General features: G+C 47.6%; 2 protein-coding genes across 3 annotated transcripts in view; both read left to right on the top strand.

Moving 5' to 3' along the window:
• DDX17 (DEAD-box helicase 17) overlaps positions 1–21803 on the top strand; it is a 195429-nt gene that overhangs the window by 54404 nt on the left and 119222 nt on the right. Inside the window, exons 4-5 of the mRNA XM_029590213.1 lie at positions 2098–2231; positions 2879–2944. Coding sequence (XP_029446073.1) covers positions 2098–2231; positions 2879–2944 — 200 coding nt within the window. The remainder of the gene's footprint in view (positions 1–2097; positions 2232–2878; positions 2945–21803) is intronic.
• LOC115084859 (wiskott-Aldrich syndrome protein family member 1-like) lies at positions 6959–21803 on the top strand. 2 transcript variants are annotated; one of them, XM_029590214.1, is made up of 2 exons: positions 6959–7124; positions 7202–21803. In XM_029590214.1, the coding sequence occupies exon 2, from the start codon at positions 9789–9791 to the stop codon at positions 10911–10913; it is 1125 nt and encodes a 374-aa protein (XP_029446074.1). In that variant the 5' UTR covers positions 6959–7124; positions 7202–9788; the 3' UTR covers positions 10914–21803. Both variants share the same exon structure in this region, with proteins under 2 accessions (XP_029446074.1, XP_029446075.1).

The raw sequence follows: 21803 nt of genomic DNA on the forward strand, positions 1-21803 counted from the left end.
CCAAGGGCCTTTCCATCACCTTATTGCATGTTCAGGTTTCTGTTCTCGGTTCCCTCCTGGGCACCATTGAGGACCATGCAGTGGCTTCTCACCCGGATATTGTTTGATTTTCTTAGGGGCGCTAAACACTTAAAGCTGCCCCTTGTGGAACCTAAATTTCGTTCTTCCGGCTCTCTGTGCGGCTTCTTTCGAACCTCTCCATCGGGCTACTCTCAAGGACTTGATGCTTAAGACTGTGTTTTTGGTTGCCATTTGCTCCACCAGGAGGGTATCGGAACTTCAAGCTCTGTCTTGCAGAGAGTCCTTCCTGCGTTTTTTGGACTCTGGCGTCTCTCTCAGAACCGTGCCTTCTTTCCTGCCGAAAGTTGTTTCCTCTTTCCATGTCAATCAGTCGGTGGAACTTCCTGCGTTTTCTTCTGTGGATGTAGCGGGACCCGGAGGCAATGACCTTCGTCGTTTGGATGTTAAACATATCTTGCTACGTTACCTCCAGGTTACCAATGCTTTCGGATTTCAGATCATCTCTTTGTTCTGTGGAGCGGCCCAAAAAGGGGCGACCGAGCCTCTAAGACTACAATCGCTCGGTGGTTGAAAGAAGCTATTTCTTCAGCGTATATCTGTAAGGGCCGGGAGGTCCCTGAGGGCTTGAAAGCTCATTCCTTGCGTTCTCAGGTTACTTCTTGGGTGGAGAGTCAAGCAGTCTCTCCTCAGGAAATCTGCAGGGCGGCTACGTGGAAATCCCTGCATACCTTTGCTTATCATTACCGCCTTGACGTTCAGGTGCCAGTGTTTGGTTCCTTCGGTCAGCAGGAACTTTGAGTGGGACTGTCTCGGTCCCACCCTTTGTAGGGAAGCTTTGGTATATCCCATGGTCTGGACTGATCCGGGTACGTACAGGGAAAGGAAAATTAGTTCTTACCTGTTAATTTTCGTTCCTGTAGTACCACAGATCAGTCCAGATGCCCTCCCGTATTCGGTCCGCTCGAACTATTTACTGTTCTTTCCTTCTTATAGGAATCTTTTTGTGTCTCTGCATGGCTCTCTTGGATTCTCATCACAGGCACCGGAAGCATCTTTCACGATGATATGGGGTAGTCATGCAAGAGCGCTTAGTCACAGTTTCCTTCAGTTGTTGTATTGTTTGATTGTTTTACAAAAGTTTCATAGTTAATCTGTTACTTGCTTGATCTTATGCCTTTTACTGCTTTGCCAATGGTTATACTGAAGGGCTGCAGTGTAGGCTCTGTCCTGATATAGGATACCCTTTCCGTTTTGGTCTGTCTCCATCTGCTGGACAGGAGGCTCAACCTATGGTCTGGACTGATCCGTGGTACTACAGGAACGAAAATTAACAGGTAAGAACTAATTTTCCTTTTCTTTAGGGTAGATTTTTCATTTAAAAATTGATATAGCTGCAGTCCTTTTCAAAATGGAGCGAAGAAAACACTAGCATTTAAGAAAGTGCTATGTTTTTCTATAAAATCTCCATTCTTGATCTTCACGACTGCTGCTTGTGCTGCATAGGACCATCACATGAAGTGCTATTCTGAACAGCATGTGCCAGAATGTCTCAGAAGGCAGTAAAATACAGGGCTTTCAAGCTTATACCGGCTCCTGGTGTGGATTGCATTATTTCAATTCAAAACTAAAATGACATTTTCACAGTTAACTTTATAAACATGCCTTGATAAATTGTAAATTTTTGTACTTTGTGTATATAGTTTAAATATTGTTTAAAAACAATGAATGGTTTTAATTAAAAATTGACTTCTTTTTTTTTTGGCATAGTCAGATTATGCAGATTTGCCACAGAATTTGCTAATCTTTGCTGCAGAATCTTGAAATTTCTGCTATGGAAACAGGGGGCTCGTGTCATAGTTAACCTTCCTCATATATCTGTCAAGAGTGCTGATACCTCTCAAGACCTTATTACGGTTTATGCTCAAACTAAAATATATAGGGCTAGATCTAGCAAAGTTTTTTTTTATCCCGTAGACATAGTGAGAAATCTTAGTTCATAAAGTTCATAAAAGATCTTGAGTTAATTTGCTGGTGTGTTTGTGTGTGTAAATAATTTAAAGCCTTTTTTGCTTCTAGAATATGTCATGGATGTTTTGCTGGATCAGAATTTCACAGAACCAACCCCAATCCAGTGCCAAGGCTTCCCTCTAGCTCTGAGTGGCCGGGACATGGTGGGCATCGCACAGACTGGTTCCGGCAAGACCTTGGCGGTATGTACGAGCTGTTACAGCATCTTTTTTTCTGGAAGTTATTTTTGTATGACTTGTGCGCGGTAAGAACCCTCCCCACCGGGGAGGCAGTACATACAGAGACCTGACTGCCATGCAATATGGAAATTAGGGGGAGGTGCTAGGGTCGCTTATGCAACCTTAGCGCCTCCTTCCTAACGCGACCCGCCGCGGCTGCTGTTTGTGAAGACCGACGTCGGTAAACTCTGCTTCAGTTTTCATAACCTGCCTGCCATTTTCATTACTGGCAGTCGGCCGGTTATGAAAACAGATGCCGAGTTTGTGATGAGTGCTATCTCATTCACTCCGTGTCGGACGTGCGTTAAAAAGGTGCTAATCCCCCTATTGCATTAGGGGGTCGATTAGCGCCTTTTTAACCCGCGTCCGACAGCGGATTAAACAGTGCGCTCGGCCCAAATATTTGTTAATGATGTAAATTAATTTTAAGATATTGTTTGTTTGGGTTTTATTTTATGGTCTGATTGCTTGTTGTTTGATGTTATGTATGTTTTTATGTACACTACCTAGAAATTGGCTGATAGGTTTTTAGTTATAAATCTGTTAAATAGTCAGTTGGATTTCTAGTAGCTTGTTCAGTTTTAAATACCTGTTAATTTTCTTCATTTCAGTATCTGCTGCCTGCTATGGTTCACATCAATCACCAGCCATACTTGGAGAGAGGTGATGGCCCAATTGTAAGTACTTTTTCTTCCCCTGTATTCAATGGCTATATATTTATTTATTTATTTTTAATTTTTATATACTGACATTCTTACATCCGATGTAAATCATACCGGTTTACATTAAACAGAATAGCAGGAAATAAATTTCCATAGTCTAATACAATGAACATTTCTAATTAAAATTGTTAACAAGCGAAAAGAAAAGGTAAAGAATTGGAATAAAGGTTAAATAACAGAAAAATATAAAAGGGTTTTTTTTTTTTTTTTAGAAGCACAAGGGTTGCACGAAGGGATGCACAAAGGGGAGAGCCCCTTTGTCGCGCCCCTTCGGCACGCGGCGCCTGATGGTGAGGCGCTCTTCAACCGTCGCCGGAGCTCCCAGTGACGTCAGGGGGGGGCGTGGTCACACATCGCATCTCAGTCATTCATTTGCTCACCTCCTGCTGTTAGTTCCGTATCTTTTTTTTTTTTTTTCCCCCTGCCATTCAGTTTGTTCAGTTCTCGCGGGGGCCCAGGATGGAGGGTGGCCTCCCCGCTCGCTGGCGCCTGATGGTGAGGCGCTCTTCAACCATCGCCGGAGCTCCCAGTGACGTCAGGGCGGGGTGTGGTCACGCATCGCAGTCATTCATTTGCTCACCTCCTGCTGTTAGTTCTGTATCTTTTTTTTTTTCCCCCCTGCCATTCAGTTTGTTGTTCAGTTCTCGCGGTTTCTTTATAAATACATTGGCACAATATACGTTGTGGTGAAGGTGGCAAAGCAGATCACGTTTGAGTTTAGCACATCCTATTGAATACTGGAAAGTTTATTCCCCATTGACTGTGCCAACTTGGGGGAAAAACTTTGAGAGCCAAGAAAAACCTAGACACTTTCTGGGCTCAAGTTTTTTTTTAATTGTTATTGTTTTGTTTACCTGTGCTGGTGTTGTCAACAGAGAACAAACCTGTCCTAGAAGGTTTTTCAGAGAATATACAGACATTGCTGCGCAGATGCTACTATATGAGCTTTCTCAGTCTTTGTCCATTCATGTGATTGGATGTCTGAGATTCTCTCCTTTTTCTGGTTCTTTTTCACTGTTTTCCTGCAATTTTTTCACACTGAAAGTGCTTCTTTTTCACTGAGGGCCTCATTAGTTAGGATTTTCAGCATGTTTTTCTTTTTTGCCATTACTGCTGTTCCACGACCTGTTTTTTGTTTGTTTTTCTTTTTTGGGTGCTGTTGAGTGGCTTCATGTCAGCTTAAATTTTTATAATTATTTTGTTTGATTTCACCTTAATGTTTCTCACAAAACCATAGAAGCAGGTTCAGTGGCTTCAATAGGTACCACATATATAATCAGAAGACATCCATAACAAACTCTCAAAAAGGATTGCTTAAGGCGTCTGGAACAAGACCATGATGTTGCTAGTTGCAACATAAGTGCCAAGATGTTGCCTAGGAATGACAGATTTTGAAGACTTAAGCTGCTAAACATCTTTAGTTTCAGCTGCATATTAGCAGCATCGAAGATACCAGTATTGAAGTATCAGGGTGCCATCATGTGGCTCATCAGAACCAAGCAGCAAATCATACTACTTGGAGTCTTAAGTCAAGGAAGAGGTCCAGCACCAGGAATTCATCCCACTTTTCAAGTAATGCTTTAGTGCTAGCTACCCCTAACCACCCACTCAGGGTTTAACCCTTGGACAGTCCTGCCAAACACTGCTCAGGCCCACTTGTGCCTCCTACACTAGATATTTCCTGCCCACCAACTGAGTTCCTGCTTGCCTCTGAGCAAGTACCTTGTCCAGAATCTATCCTTTGGTTTCTGAGACTCCTCAAAAGTCACAATTTTTGGAAAGACCCCTATAGACCGAATACAAAAAATGATTGGCTCATCGATCAGACAGAGGGCTAACAAAGTAAACAAGCAAGCAAATAGGGAAAAGAAACTGGTTGTACAATAAATACTACCTAATTAAAATTTACTTTAACTTGTCCATACCTAGGGAAGTTCCAGTAACAGTTTTTCTCCTAGGACAAGCAGGATGGATAGTCCTCACATATGGGTGACATCATCCGATGGAGCCCAGCACGGAAAGCTTTTGTGAAAGTTTCTAGAAGCTTTGACCAGCATACTCAGCATGCCCAGTATGTTTCTATCTGCGCGTCCAAGCGAGGTCCCCCTTCAGTCTCTTCTTTTCCGCAGTGCAATTGCCTTGCAGTCGGTGGAGCTCTCAATTTCCTTGTTTTTCTCGATATTTTTCGAGTGTTTTCTCAAATTTTTCATCTGTGCCCCCAGTGTCCGTAGACGATGTCCATCACGGACCCGTATGAGGTTTGCATCCTCTGCCTGGGGGCCTTGCATGACATCCGCAGGTGCTATCTGTGCAACCATATGACACCCAAAGGGCGTCGGGCGCGCCTCGATAAGATGGAGAAACTTTTCAGGGCTCTCTAGTCTACTCCCTCTATGCCTGCTTTGCTTCCATCGATGCTGAGAGATCGCAGGGAGCCGTCCGTTCCCTGTACGTACTCAGATCAGTATAGACTGGGTTTTGCCTCCCTTCCAGCAGATGGAGACAGAGAAAAACTTCGAGAGTGCCCCCTCTTAAGTTGGTGTGCTACCTGCAGCTTCTCAGTATTTCTCTGTCTCTAGCAGATGGAGGTGGTGCAAAACCTGCAGTTCTGATACTGTGGGGTTCTTTAAAAAAAAAAAAAAAATAAATATATATATATATAGAATTAGCAGCTGACTTTTTTTGTTCTATTCTCTTGGTGGTCAAAGTAGAGTTGGCAGGTTCTAGGGGGACCATCCTCCGGGTTGGTGACCCTGTGGGCTCCTCTGTTTGGCTGCCGGGGTTGATAGCTGGTGGTCCGGTTCCCTCCTCCTCCCTCCCCCCCCCCACGGGGACACGGAGCATTTCAGCCTTCGTGAAAAAAAAAAAAGGATTTTTTTTTCTCTCTTGCTGGGTGCTTTCCCAGCAGTGCTTGGAGTGGCAATTTCCCCTTTGCTACAGACAGTGGGTTGGCTTGCACTCTTTTGTCAGGGCTCGCTCCATTCTGTATTGGGGTTTGGTGGTGCGGTCCTCGCAAGCGCTGGTGCTGTCATGCCGTGTTGTGCTGATTGAGGCCTGCAGGGAGCTAAGTCAGCTTCTCTGGCGGTCAGGTCTCTTGTGTGCGCTGCCTCCCTGGTGGGGAGGGTTCTTACCGCGCGCTGGCAGGTCTGACGACCAGACTGTGCGGCACGGGATAAAGGGCTGTCAGGAGAGAGAGAGCGAGGCAGCCCCATTTCCGCTGAGTGTGGGAATGGCGGCCATTTTGAATCCTCTGTTGGCTGACGTGAGGCATCGGGTGGGGGTGGGGAGTTTCCTCCTGCGCTATCGCCAACAGTTTTAAGAAGCACGGAGATCCATTGAACTCTGCTTTTGATCTCCCACTGCCCCCTCCCCCCCCCCCCCCCCCCGGTGGGGGATTCTCTGGGTCCACCTGTTTTTTCCCAGGAATTTATGCTCCTGATGCATCAGGCCTATCTGGCCAGCCAGGGTGGCCAGGCTGAGACCGCCGACCTGGGAGGGTCTAAGGGTCCGGAGGGGCTACTTAGCAAGCGGCCCAGGCAACAGGAGCCACAAGGGGCAGTTTGGATTCGAACGGTTCATGGCCCCTCCAATAGTCTTGCTGGGGCGGAGCCTGGGCTAGGGCAGGCCCTGGACATGGACCCTTCTTCAGCTCCCACGCCTCCGGTGGGGGTGGACCTGGGAGATGAGCCAGAAAAGCCAGCGCCCCTGGATGGCGATATTCATTTTCGTCTCGACAAAAAGAAAATCAATTATGGCACCTGTGACACATGTGCCCATATTTGGATAGCTCCCACAGCCTCAGAGATAGTTCGGTGACAGCACCAACAATCAAAATGGCGCCTTGATGAAGTATATAGCCATATATGGTTAGTTTTCTTCATCATTTCTGACCATCTGGTTCAGAAATTGGCAGGCCTTTTATCTTTAAATGTCAGCATCTTTTTTTCAGCGCTGTCACCTACAGATCTTTTACGGCGAGGCAGCAAATTAGCCGCTCGGCATCGCGCAAGTAAGGTAACCAGGTAACGCAAGAATTGCCTGACTGATATGGCATTTCTTATGGACTATTTCTCATTTTGTTGTTGCAGCGCTCATTGATATTTACAATCACAGTGACATAAGAACTCATTCAAAAGTAAGTGCTCTCCAAGTCTGATGCCATTTCTTTAAAATATTTTTATTATGGGGTCAATTTAAACAGTCTGTTTTCAGTTCACAGTCCTTGTGCCGGCAAGAATCAACCATCCGACTCCCTGAAGAAGGAGGTTGCTTTGAAACACCGCAGTGTCGGATATCGTCGGATTCATCTCACTCAGCCTGGTTTTGCACCTTTATATGGACTGTAATCCCTGCCATTACCAGTCATATGTGGACTGGAGGGCATTGCAACACAAGATAAGTGTTTCTCAGGATAACTTTGTCAATTGAAGTATCTTTCAACATTGACTAGCTCCTATTTGGGAGCACTTGTTAAAATAATCTCAGTGACCAATGATTAGAAAGGCTTAACGCTCCCTAGAGCTTTTGAAGCCTGTAGCTTCTTGGGCACGTTATATGAGGTCACTTTGAGCATAACATATTGTTGACCCTTTTACACACAGCAGGATCTTGATTTTTGCATTACTAGTGATTTCCTGACTGCCTCGGATTCTTTCATTATTTGTGTTACCAACATAAGCATTCTGGGAGGAATTGGACCGGATGGTCCAAGAGGCAGTACTTCAGGCACTTCGTGGATTCCAGTCGCCACCAGCGCAGACTCCCATGCTGACGTCTGATCTGGTGCCTACCATGCTGGCTCCACTCCTCGAGTCATTGGATATCCTGATCGGTGCACTTCCATCAGTGCCCATTCCTTCTGGACCAGCGGCGCCTCCGAAGCCATCGATTCCTCTTTCGGCACCGATCCCGATTCCCTTGTCTTCAGACGAGGAAGAGCTTTCACCGATGCCGGAGCCGATTACAGGACCATTGGGTCTACTTCCACCCCAACAACCATTGAAAACACCGATACTATTGGTGCCACCACCGTCCTCTGTGCCACCGCCTCCTGTTTCAGTGCCTCCATCCTTCTCATCGGTGCCACCACCAGATCCGGCTGGATTTGAACCTCTGCCTCCATCTGAAGGCCCGCAGGGTGGAGGAGATCCACCATACGATCCCTGGGGTAATGATTCCTCTGATTCTCAAGACTCTGAGGAACTTCTATCAGAACCTTCACCCCCAGAAGAGCATCGCCGCTCCCCTCCTGAAGACCTCACATTTGCCAACTTCATAAAAGAGATGTCTGAAACCATCTCTTTTAAACTGCAAATGGAGGAGGATGCCAGGCATAAAATGCTGGAGGTACTTCAGTTCGTGGATGTCCCCAAGGAAGTGATGGCAGTTCCAGTCCACGAAGTGATCCTCGACTTGTTACACCGTACCTGGGAACACCCTGGTACAGTTCAACCAGTAAACAAGAAAACTGACGCCACGTACCTGGTTCAGTCAGCGCCAGGTTTTCAGAAAAGCCAGCTACCCCACCACTCTGTGGTGGTTGAATCCGCCCAGAAGAAGGCCAAGAGATCCCGGCCTCATTTTTCTGCCCCTCCGGGTAAAGAGCAAAAAGTCCTTGGATGCCTTCGGCCAAAGAGTGTTCCAGGGATCTATGCTTATGGCACGTATAGCAGCCTACCAGCTATGCATGACTCAATACTCGAGGAGTCTCTGGAAGCAAGTCCAGGACTTCTCCGAGACCCTGTCGGAAGAGTTTCAGAAGGGACTCTCTACGATCCTCCAAAAAGGGCTTGATGCTGGAACGCACGAGGTCAGGGCAGTGTATGACATCTTTGAGACTGCCTTCAGAGTGTCAGCGGTGGGAATAAGCGCCAGACACTGGGCATGGCTTAAATCTTCGGACTTACGCCAAGAAGTCCAGGACAGGTTGGCAGATCTTCCATGCACGGGGCAATCTGTTTGGCAAGAAAATTCAGGAGACAGTGGCGCAACTCAAAGATCACCATAAGACCTTGCGCCAGCTGTCCGCTGTTCCCTCATACTTCTCGTCTACTGCCAAAAGGTCATTTAGATGGGAACCAAGGAGGCTATCCTATAAGCCACGTAGGTATTACCCTCCTCCATCTCATGCTCGACCACCGAGACCCTCTCAAAGAGAACAGTCTCGGCAACACAGAGCCCCAAAACCCAACCAGCTCCGCAGATTGAGCCTGCATCGGGGTTTTGACTCCCTTCTGAAGAGCAGCAGTTAACCCTCGCCTCCATCAACTTTTCCTGTGGGAGGCCGTCTGTGCCACTTCACCAACGCATGACACACAATCACCACTGATCAATGGGTCCTTTCTGTGGTTGCCCATGGTTACCATCTAAACTTCCTGGCACTACCACCGGACTCGCCACCACGTCTGGCGTGGAGTCTAACCGACCATACTCCACTTCTCGAGGTAGAGCTCTCAATCCTCCTGCACTCCAATGCCGTGGAACCGGTTCCCCGACTGCAGCAAGGAAAAGGGTTCTACTCTCAATATTTTCTGATTCCAAAGAAGTCAGGCAGCGTACGTCCTATTCTGGACCTCCGCGCCCTAAACAAACATCTCCGCAAGGAAAAGTTCAGGATGATCACCTTGGGCACCATGCTCCCTCTCCTTCAAATAGGAAATTGGCTCTGCTCTCTAGATCTTCAGGAGGCTTATGCCCATATAGCCATATCCCCTACTCATAGAAAATATCTCAGATTCATAGTAGGTCAATACCGGGTGCTGCCGTTTGGCCTGGCGTCAGCACCTTAGGTATTCACAAAATGCCTGGCAGTAGTAGCAGCTTACCTAAGGCAGCGCATTATCCACGTCTATCCGTATCTAGATGTTTGGCTGCTCAGAGGTCCATTCAGGGAGATAGTACTTCAATCCCTCCGTCTTACCATACACCTGCTACAGTTTTTGGGGTTTCTCATAAACTATCCCAAATCACATCTGACTCCATCACACACACTCTCGTTCACCGGAGCAGATCTCAACACCATTCAAGCCAGGGCGTTCCTCCCGAAGGACCAAGCACGCACACTGTCAACCTTAGCCAGAGCAGTACAAACTCACCGCACTACTATAGCTTGTCACCTGCTAACCTTGCTAGGACACATGGCTTCTACTGTTCACGTTACCCCAATGGCTCAACTAGCCATGAGAGTAATACAATGGACTTTAAAGTCCCAGTGGACCCAATCATATCAACATTTGTCCCACAATGTCCACGTCACCAGCCAGCTTCGACTCTCACTAGCTTGGTGGATACAGGAGTCCAGTCTTCAGATAGTACTACCTTTTCTACATCCAGGTCCTCAGATTACATTAACCACAGATGTTTCCAACCTGGGTTGGGGAACCCATGTCAACAGCCTACAAACCCAGGGAACCTGACCACAGCAGAAGCAAACCACCAGATAAATTTTCTGGAGCTCAGGGCGATACGGTATGCCCTATTCGCATTTCAGGATTGCCTATCCAACAAGGTAATCCTAATTCAAACAGACAACCAAGTAGCGATGTGGCACCTCAACAAACAAGGGGGCACAGGCTCTTACTTGCTATGCCAGGAGGCGGCACAGATCTGGGCCTGGGCTCTCTCACGTTCCATGATAACTGAGAGAAACCTACCTGGCGGGAGTGGACAATGTGATGGCGGACAACCTCAGCCAGACCTTTCATCCTCACGAATGGTCCCTAAATCCCACTGTAGCGAACATGATTTTACACCAGTGCGGCCACCCACACATAGACCTCTTTGCGTCAATTCACAACCGCAAAGATACAAATTCTACTCTACATCGCAGTCGCACAACATCCCCGAGTGGGGTAACGTGACTCGTGGACAACGGATCTTCTATACGCATACCCTCCGATTCCACTCATCAGCAAGACTCTCATGAAGTTATGACAAGACCGGGGCACAATGATTCTCATAGCCCCATACTGGCTGCGACAAATTTGTTTTCCCATCCTACGCAACCTCTCAGTCCAGCAACCAATTCGCCTGGGCACAGATCCAAATCTAATAACGCAGAACAATGGACTGTTGCATCATCCGAACTCCAATCCCTGTCTCTAACAGCATGGATGTTGAAAGGTTGATTCTGCAATCACTTGACCTTTCTAACGATGTGACCCAGGTCCTCGTAGCTTCATGGAAGCCTTCTACTAGAACATCTTACCACTCAAAGTGGAACAGATTCTCCTTGTGGTGCATGACAAAGGAAATAGATCCCTGTTCCTGGACTACCTCTGGCACATCTCGGAGTCTGGCTTACAAACTTCCTCCATCCGAGTGCATCTAAGTGCCATAGCCGCTTACCACAAAGATGTAGGAGATGCCCAGATTTCGGCGCAACCCCTGGTAGGGCACTTTATGAGAGGCTTACTCCAGCTGAAGCCTCTACTGCGTCCCCCAATTGCATCATGGGATCTCAATGTTGTGCTAGCATGGCTCATGCGACCTCCGTTCGAGCCCCTGCGCACCTGCGAGCTTAGACATCTCACTTGGAAGGCGATCTTTCTAGTTGCTATAACATCCGCTTGCAGAGTCAGTGAGCTACAGGCATTGGTCACATACCCACCTTATACCAAATTCCTCCACGATCGTGTGGTACTCCGCACTCACCCTAAATTTCTGCCAAAGATAGTTTCTGATTTCTAATTAAATCAGTCCATAATACTTCCTACATTTTTTCCAAAACCTCACTTACACCCAGGTGAATGGGCACTACATTCCTTGGACTGCAAACGTGCGCTAGCGTTCTATTTAGACCGCACTGCAGCAAGATGGGACTATTCCGACAGATCTTCCGACATATTGGAGAATCACACGGAAAATTTAATAAACCAGAGACAAAGATGAAATATTTTCTTAAGAAACCCCACTAGTCCTCCCAAAGCTCCCATGAGAGTCCCAATGAAATCCACCCAATCCAAACAACCCACCCCTGTAGGTGAGTTAACACGAGTCTCAACTGAAAAAAAAATCATAACAACCCCAACCGACCCATTGCCCCTCGGATGGGAATTAAATTGGGATCCGAGGGGTGAGCCACACATCCCCACATAACAACAAGAATACCCACTACCCCCCTCTAATAAAACCAAAACCCCATCTACCCGGTGTCCTAAGACATAATCTCTGAAAAACCACCCATCCCCCTTAGCTCCTCACTACCCCACAAATTCAACCAGGCAGTCCAAAGGGACAGGGAGGGACCACTCAAAAGAAGCCACACATAATTATGAGACAATGAAAAATGCTTAAAAAAATTAAGGGAAAAAGACCACTTCAGAATCCTCCTCTGGACACCACCCTGAACCCTCATAGTTAATAAGCTGCATGATCAGTGAGCAAAAGAGAGAAGCAGACACATCAAAACTCAGGAAAAACATTAATAAGCATAACAAACAGCATTCTGGTACTCAAACCCCCCCCCCCCCGCAACCTCTCTGCAGGAGGCATAAAAAAGAAGTCCAAACCATGAACCCCTCAGTTCTTGCAGGAAGAGCCACTGGCACCTGCAGTCTCTGTGTAACGCATCCACTGCAGTCAGTCGGTGCAAACTGTGATGATGCTTGCATACTTTCACTGCACCAGAACCCGACGCTGGGATCAGTGCCACCACCAGCGACCCAACCTAAATGCGACTAGTAAATAGTAATAATAAAAGTGGACATAATAAAGAATAAACATATCAAGAAAGAAAACAGATACCTTTAAAAGAACGAGTCCCCACATCAACCTCACAATCATCCACTGCCTTCCCCCCCTGCCCCCAAACAAAACAAGTTATGATCACTAACCCCCCTTCGCCACCCAGCCCCTAAAAAGTAAGAAACTGGTCAATTAGTTCTGCAAAGAAGAAGGAGATAGGAAAAGAAAGTAGCAAGCAACAATGTACCAACAAGAAAGCGAGATAAAGACAACAAAACAATCAAGTCTCGTGGAGTGCTGAGGCAGCACGCTGTCTTCCCGCAGGCTGCGTCTCCTATCTGCTCCAAAAACTGGTGCACCTCCGATGGTGAGTCAAAAATTTTAACTTTATTATTGTTCAGGGTGACTTTCAGATGTGCCGGGTAGAGAAGGGCATACACCAAGCCACGCTTCTGAAACTTTCTTGATCGGGCCATACTCCGCCCTTCTTTTCTGTGTCGACGCAGCAAAATCTTGAAGGAACATAACCCGCTTTCCATGATGCAGGATTTCACCGAGCTCCTGTGCTTTATTTAAAATCCTCACTTTATCTTGAAATCTGTGCACTTGCATATAATGATGGAGCATGGACGGCCACCATGCACCTGCTCAATCTTGAGGTGATTTCCCTTTGCAGAGAGGCTGAGTCTAGTAGGCAGACATTGCTCAAAAAAGGCTGTCTGATCTGCACCCTCAGTGAAACCGACCAGCCTAATATTTCTCTGGTGTTCATTTATTTATTTTATTTATTTTAAAACATTTCTATATTGTCTTTCACAAATAAAATTTGACCAAGACGGTTCACAAAATTGAAATATAAAAAACAGAATAAAAGAAAAATAAATATCTAAATCAACAACTACGCAAACACACAAAATAAAAGTAAAATATAATATAAACAAAAGTAAAGTGATAAAAAAAAATACAATGTATACTTATAAACCCTACTTCTTAAAATAACTATACTAATTTCATGATCCTCCAGTTCCTCAATTTTATCAATCGCAGCAGTAAGTTGCCGTTCCAACTTTTCAACTTTTCTGCTTGCGTTAGTAGTTGCCAGCTCCAAATCCTCCATCTTGGTCTCCATAGATTCAATCCTGGCATCATTATCTTGCACAGAGGCAACCAGGGTAGAGATCTTTTCCACAATGACAGCAAGCTATTAATGGTGGAAGTATGCTTTGTGGGGAAAAGGTCCCCAAATTGTGTTTTAGCTGAGAGTTATCAAATTGGGTGGTAAGCGCAGGTCACTCTTCTTCCTCAGCAGCCAGCTCCTCAGCGTCATCCCCTCTGCCAGCCTGTGCTTTTTTCCCTAGACCGTAACTGCTTGATCAGGTGATCAGCCCACATGGCAGGTAAGAATTTAGATTCTAGATCTTTGGACACTGTAGAAGTCCCAAAATGCAGCTAATAGACCCAAGAATGTCGAAGGATTGTGTTCAGAGGCCTAGGAGCCAGAGCAGGACACGTTCTCACCCCTAGCTGCTCATCACGTCTCCTGATTTGACCTTTTTGATTGGGCGACAGAATTGGATCAAGGAAGAGTGCTCGGTGTGATTTACTTGGATTTCAGCAAAGCTTTCAATATGGTCCCACACAGGAGGCTCGTGAATAAAATGAGAAGCTTAGATATGGGCGCCAAGGTGGTAGAGTGGATTACTAATGGTTGACTGTGTAATAGTAAATGGAACTTCTTCTGATCAATATCTTCATGAGTAACATTGCGGAGAGATTAGAATGAAAAGTTTGCCTTTTTGCAGATGCTACTAAGAACTGCAACAGAGTGGACATGCCTGAAGGACTAGCGAGAATGAAAAATGAATTAAGAAAACTTGGAATGATCAAAGATTTGGCAGCTGCAATTCAATGCCAAGAAGTGCAGTCATACACCTATGGTGTGGAAATCCAAAAGAGCTGTATGTAATGGGGGGGAGAGGGGCAAAAGACTTATCATGCATGGACCAGGAGATGGACATTGGGGTGACTCTGCATGGCAATCTGAAGTCGGTGAAGCAATGTGACAAGGCAGTAGCTAAAGCCGGAAAGATGCTGTGCTGCAAGGAGAGAGAGGTATAACTATCAGGAAGTGAGACTGCCCTTACAAAGATCCTTATTGTGGCCTCACCTGGAGTACTGTATTCAGTTCTGGAGCCTTTATCTCAAAAAGGATAGAGACAGGATGGAAATGATCCATAGGCAACCAAAATGGTGAGGGGTCTGTTTGAGACCTACAAGGACAGGCTGAAAGATCTAAGTAGGTATACCCTGAAGGAGAGGAGGTGCAGGGGGAGATACGATACAGGCCTTCAGATACCTGACAGGTATTAACAATGCACAAACTTCAAACCTTTTCTGCTGGAAAGGAAACTGGACTGAAGACCTGGCTTTTTAAACTAGCTTATGAGAGTAATGGCTAGCTAAGGCAGTTTTCTTCCTTATTTAATCTGGCCTGCAGGATGTTTCTTCTGATTTTAGATTACAAATGAGGTATTTTGTTGTTTTTCTTTTCTTGTTTAATTTATTATATTTTAAATTATATTTTATTCCTGTTTTGGCTGTTCCTTTCATATTCGATTATTTTATATTGTATTATATGTATTTTATGTACCTGTTATTATGTTTATATTTTGTAAACCATTGTGATTGACTTCGGAATGACTGCATATAAATACTACAAATGAAATAAATAAATATGAAACTCCAGGGGATACGACTCAGAACCTATATCAGGAAATATTTCTTCACGGAGAGGGAGGTGGATGCCTGGAAAACACTCCCAGAAGAGGTGGTGAAGACAACATTTAATGAATTCAGAAGGGCATGGGACAAACGCTGATCCCTAAAGACTTAAAGAATGGGATTGTATAACATATCTGCATGGGGATAACTTGTACAGAGTGACAGTTACTACCCTTAACAGATTAGGGTTAACCTGCACGAAGTGACAGCTGGTGTGAGGAGCGAGGTTCTCATCCTCTCAAAGTTGAAATTCTCCTAAATTGAATTTTTGCAGAAAGGTTTAGTTAAAGGCTTGGCTTTAAACACTCTGAAGGTGCAGGTAGCAGCTCTCGCTTGCTACAGGGGGCAAGTCAATGGTAGATCCTTGCCTTCCCATCCTGATGTGTCCAGATTTTTGAAGGGAGTTGAGCAGCTACGGTCCTCCCTTGTGACTACCTGTACCTCTTTGAGACCTAAATCTGATCTTGTGTTTTTTTTGGCGGGTCTTGCTTTGCGGTTGCTCACCTTGACAACAGTTTTTCTGGAGGCAGTCTGTTCAGCATGACAGCTCTCTGAGCTGCAGGCTCTTTTTTTTGCATTGAGCCATTTCTATGAATGACTCTGGGGACTGTACCTTCCTTTTTTCCAAAAGTGGTTTTGGCGTTTCATTTGAATCATTCTATTTCCCTGCCCATTCTGGACAGGGATAGAGATGAGCGTGATTAGCGTTTGTTGCATGCTTTGGATGTCGCATGCATCTGGTGCAGTATTTGGAGATTACTCACTTTCAGGAAGTCTGATCGACTTTGTGCTCTATGGTGGAGGTAAACAAGGAGAAACGGCAACACGAACAACTATAGCCCATTGGGTGAAAGAGGTCATCGCGGCCCCCTGTGTGGATGCAGATGTCCCATTACCTAGACAGGTCAGGGCGCATTCCACTAGAGCTCAGGCCATTTTGTCTGCTGAGCTTTGGTTGTCTCCTGTTGAGATTTGGTCCTCTTCACACACACCAAGCATTACCGCTTGGATGTTAAGGCTCAGGAGGATGCAGTTTTCATGCAACCTCCCGCCCTTTTCGGGAGTAGTTTAGTACATCCCACTGGTGTGGATTGACGTGCCTGAGTGCAGAGGAAGGAGAAATTATCACTTAACTGATAATTTCCTTTCCTCTAAGGAAAGCAGGCCGATCCACAACCCAGCCTGGGCTGCCTACTTGCTTTTAGTTCGTCCTTTAAATGCAGAAGATAAAGAGTGTTCCCTGTAGGTACCAGGATCAGTCCAGACAGCTGGGTTGTGTCTCCCTTTCAGCAGATGGAGTTGGAGAAAAAACTGAAAAGGCACCCCCTCTTAACCTGGTGTGCCACCTGCGATCCTTCAGTATTTTCTCTGACTCAGCCGAGGAATTCACAGAACCTGCGGTCCTGATCCTGATTTTTAAATTTTCTTTAAACTTCTTACTTTTTCTTCAGAGTTTTCAGGCTCTGTTTTCTTCTGCTTACAGCCTTTGGCTGCATCAAGCTAATTGAAAAAAAAAACCAAACAGAAAAACGTGCTGTTTTTGTTTGTTCAGGGTTTCTCACGGCAGAGGCGGTAGAGGTAAGGCTGAGGCTGGTGGCTCTATAAGCCTTGTTCCTGGAGGAAAGCGCGTCTCTTGAAGGGGGATTAACCGGTGGTCAAGTCCCTCCCCTGAGCGCTCCGAGACTATCTTTTCCTCGGGGGGGGGGCCCGGATACTCAGAGCTCCGGAAGGCCGCGAATCGGCACAGTTAATCGAATCCTGTTATTTTTTCATAGGGGCTAAGCATACCTACTGCGTGGTTCGGAGACCCCCCCCGGGATGCCACGAAGGGCGTTCATGTTCCGCATGCGGGGAGGCGGGGCTGCACCTCTCCCGGGACGGGCTTTGCGTCCGCTGCCTCCCCAGAGGGGAGGGCTCGTCGGGGGGGATTTCAGCGCAAATTTACCGCATATCGTGGATAGGCGCCTGCGATTGCAGTCGGCCCAGTCGCCGGCGCGCGTGGGAACGGCGGCCATTTTATCAGCTACTTATCTGCCGGATGGGGGAGAGGATTCCCTTTCCTCTCCTCCCAGCTTGAGCCCAGTTCGTCTGTGCGAACCCGGACTTGCCTCCTCATCGAATGCGGCCCCTCCCCCTTCACCTCCTCTTTCTCCACCCCCATCGGATACCTTAAAGGAGCAGTCCATTTTTTTCCTCCAAATTTATTTTACTATTGCACAAAGCATTTTTGGAGGCTGAAGCTAATCAGCAGCAGGACGAACCTCCTCCAGCAAAGGTCGAGAGACGGGTTGCGACCCTGAATGCTCCTCCAGTCCCGGATGTACCTTCGGGGCCTGCTCCTTTGGGGGGGCATTTTTGGTCCTCTCATCCAAAATTTAGATGGGGGTGTTGATGAGGCCACCCCTGTAGAGGGGGACGATCCCCGGGTTTCGCGCTTGTTTCGTAGGGAGGAGTTATATCCTTTGATTCCTCATGTCCTGGAGGAGCTGGAGGTGGAAGCTCCAATTCCCACCTCAGAGCCGGTTAAGGGGAAACCGGTGCTATCTGGCCTGCAGGCCCTGCCTCAAACATTTCCCTTCCACCCAATGGAACGCGGGAGTGGGAATCTCTGGATGCGACCTTACGGGTGGGAAGGGCGATGGACAAGCGTTATCCTTTACCGGAAGAGGAATTGGATATCCTCAGGATTCCCATGGTGGACGTGTCAGTTACCGCGGTCACGAAGCGGACCACCATTCCGGTCACGGGGGCGACTGCCCTTAAAGACTTGCAGAATAGGCGGCTGGAGGTCCTCCTCGAGCGCATTTTTGAGGTATCAGCGCTGTGTGTTCGGGCAGCGGTCTGCAGTAGCCTCATGCAGCAGGCGACACTCGGCTGGGTGCAACAAATGCTCACCTCACAAGAATTACCTCCAGAGGAAGCGGACCAGGCAAATAGGATGGAGTCCGCGGTGGCTTACACTGCGGATGCTTTATATGATCTGTTACGAGCTTCTTCGCGCAACATGGCCACTGCAGTCTCGGCAAGGAGGCTTCTGTGGCTCCGGAACTGGTCCACAGACATTTCTTCCAAGACCCAGTTGGGCAATCTTCCTTTTAAAGGAAAGTTGTTGTTTGGGGATGAGCTGGATGTCCTTGTTAAGTTTCTAGGGGAGAATAAGGTGTATACGTTGCCTGAGGACAAGCCCAAGGCGTCTAGGCCCTTTGGGGCGGCGTGTTACCGCTTCAGGGACAGTGCAGGTTTCGGCAGTCTCTGACACCCGCCTTTCCGGTCCGGCAACAGACTACGAGATCTCAGTCGTGGCCTACTTCCTTTCGTGGTCGAAGACCTTTTCGGGATGGAGGCTCTCGGGGCCGCCGGAGGAAAGCCGGCCCAATGAAGGTGTTCCGACCCTCTCCCTGGTGCCCAGTGGTGGGGGTTCGCCTCTCCCTGTTTTTCGAGGAGTGGGTCAGGATCACATCGGACCAGTGGGTCCTCAATATCATAGCAAACGGTTACGAGTTGGATTTTGCCCGCCCGTTAAGGGATCTCTTTCTGATTTCTCCAGTCGATCCTTGGACCAAGCAAGAAGTAGTTGGGTAAACTTTAGGTTGGTTGAAAGCCCTGGGGGCCATTGTTCCTGTTCCTCCAGAGGAGCGCGGGTCCGTCAGGTACTCCATTTATTTTGTAGTCCCGAAGAAGGCGGGGTCCTTCTGTCCGATATTGGATCTTAAGGCAGTCAACCGAGCCCTTCGAGTTCCCCGCTTTCGCATGGAGACTCTTCGCTCTGTCATTGCGGCTGTCCACTCAGGAAAATATTTGGCCTCTTTGGACCTGACTGAGGCATATCTTCACATCGGAATCCGCGAGCATCACCAGCGTTTTCTCCGATTCATTGTCCTGGGGAAGCATTATCAGTTCCAAGCTCTCCCGTTCGGGTTAGCGACAGCACCTCGGGTCTTCACCAAAGTAATGGTGGTCGTAGCAGCGGCATTGCGACAGGAGGGGATCTTGGTTCACCCCTACCTAGACGATTGGCTCATCCGGGGGAAATCAGTGGGCCTCTGTCAGGTGGCGGTGAGCAGGGTCCTGCTCCAGCTTCAGTCTCTTGGTTGGGTGGTCAACTTTGCCAAGAGCCACTTAGAGCCGTCTCAGGTCCTCAACGTCTTGGGAGCATGCTTCGACACCTTGGTAGCAAGGTCTTCCTCACTCAGGAGAGGGTGCTCAGTTTGGAAGCACAAATCCAGCACCTCCTGTCCTTGCCCATCCCCATAGTGTGGGACTATTTACAGGTACTTGGTTCCATGGCTTCTACCCTGGAAGTGGTTCCTTGGGCATGGGCGCATATGAGACCATTACAACGTGCGTTGCTTTCTCGGTGGGATCCAAAGTCGGAGGAGTTCCGCCTGCCGTTGCCACTGATGGAGCCAGCCAGGTCCAGTCTCGCTTGGTGATTGATTCCGGCCCAGTTGTTGCAGGGGATGGACCTGGAGAAGCCGCAGTGGGTAATTGTCACGACGGACGCCAGCCTCTCTGGTTGGGGGGCAGTTTGTCAGTCTCAATCCGCTCAAGGTCGTTGGACAAGTCTATAGGCGACATGGTCCATCAATCGATTGGAGACCAGGGCGGTCCGCCTAGCATTATGTGCATTTCTCCCGCTAGTGGTTCAGCATGCAGTGCGAGTCTTTTCAGACAATGCGACGACTGTGGCCTACATCAACCGCCAGGGGGGAACCAGAAGCCGGCTGGTGGCCTGGGAGGCCGAACGGTTCATGTCTTGGGCGGAACGACACCTAGTCCGGCTCGCAGCCTCTCACATAGCCGGGGTGGACAATGTGCAGGCAGACTTTCTCAGCCGCCAGTATCTGGACCCAGGCGAGTGGGAATTGTCCGCAGCCTTCCAGCTTCTCACTCGTCGCTGGGGGGTCCCACACCTTGATCTGATGGCAGCTCGGTTCTTCAGTCGTCAGAGGGATCGCAGGTCGGAAGGGGTGGATGACCTTGTCCTTCCGTGGCCTCGCGACGTTCTGCTTTACGTGTTTCCTCCTTGGCCCCTAGTGGGCAAGGTAGTGCATCGGATAGAAAACCACGTGGGGTCAGTAATCCTCGTGGCTCCAGAGTGGCCCCAAAGGCCGTGGTTTGCGGATCTGATCACCTTGGCGATCGATAGTCCGGTGCGTCTCAACCATCTTCCGAATTTACTGCGACGAGGTCCAGTATTTTTCGATCGCGTGGCTCGCTTTTGTCTAGCGGCCTGGCTTATGAGAGGAGGCAATTGAGGAAGAGAGGATATTCTGATATCTCTACCCTTCTGCAAGCACGAAAATCGTCCACGTCATTGGCCTATATTCGTGTTTGGAGAGTTTTCGACTCTTGGTGTTGTGGGTTGAATGTGCCCCCGCGACGGGCTTCTGTGGTGCAAATTCTAGCCTTCTTGCAGGAGGGCCTGAAGAAAGGCCTGGCTTGCAGTTCTCTCCGGGTGCAGGTCGCGGCCCTGGGCTGTCTGCGGGGCAAAATTGACGGGGTTTCGCTGGAGCTCATCCAGATGTGTCCCGTTTTTTGAAGGGGGCCAAGCATTTGCGTCCTCCTGTCAGACAGATTTGTCCTGCGTGGAGTTTAAACTTTATGTGAACTTCCATTTTGAGCCCCTCTGGCGGGCCACGTTGAAGGACTTAACTATCAAGACAGTTTTCTTGGTAGCCATTACCTCAGTGCGGCGGATTTCCGAGCTTCAAGCTTTGTCGTGTCGGGATCAATTTTCCTTTATTTCTGTTCATTCGTTTGAAGGACTGGTAAGTGACATAACTAGCCTCTAAGATTAGTTGATAATGTTTTTGCTGAGCTCACTGTTTCCCAGTTAGTTGAATCATGATTGGTTGACTGTTAATAGCTATATTCAAGGAAAATCAGTTTGTCCACAGTTTGGCTTTTCTAGGACTACTGGCGGGCTTATGTCTGGGCAGGGCTATATGTCAGTGACGTCAGCGAGTCAGCTTTACTCCGTCTCCATCTGCTGGTAGGACTATATAACCCACTGGTGTGAATTGGCCTGCCTGCCGTAGAGGAAAAGAAATTAACAGGTAAGTAGTAATTTCTCCTTCTCTCCTCCATCAGTTGGATGAGGGACTAGTTCTGGATTAATGTAGTAGAAATAAAGGAAAGGAAATTGAGGTAAACATAAATTTCTATATATCTACACACTTCCATCTAAGCCATCTTCACAGTCAGCCAAAATTGCAGAATGTTACTGTGAGGTGAACATGCTGGTGTCTCAGAAAATGTAACTTTTGGTTTGGTTGTATTTCTTTATCTTGGTCTTCAAGGAGGAAGGTTACATTTCCCCATTTTTATTTAAAGCATTTGTTTCTCT

This window comes from Rhinatrema bivittatum, chromosome 2 (genome assembly GCF_901001135.1).
Source record: "Rhinatrema bivittatum chromosome 2, aRhiBiv1.1, whole genome shotgun sequence".
Classification (NCBI taxonomy): domain Eukaryota; kingdom Metazoa; phylum Chordata; class Amphibia; order Gymnophiona; family Rhinatrematidae; genus Rhinatrema; species Rhinatrema bivittatum.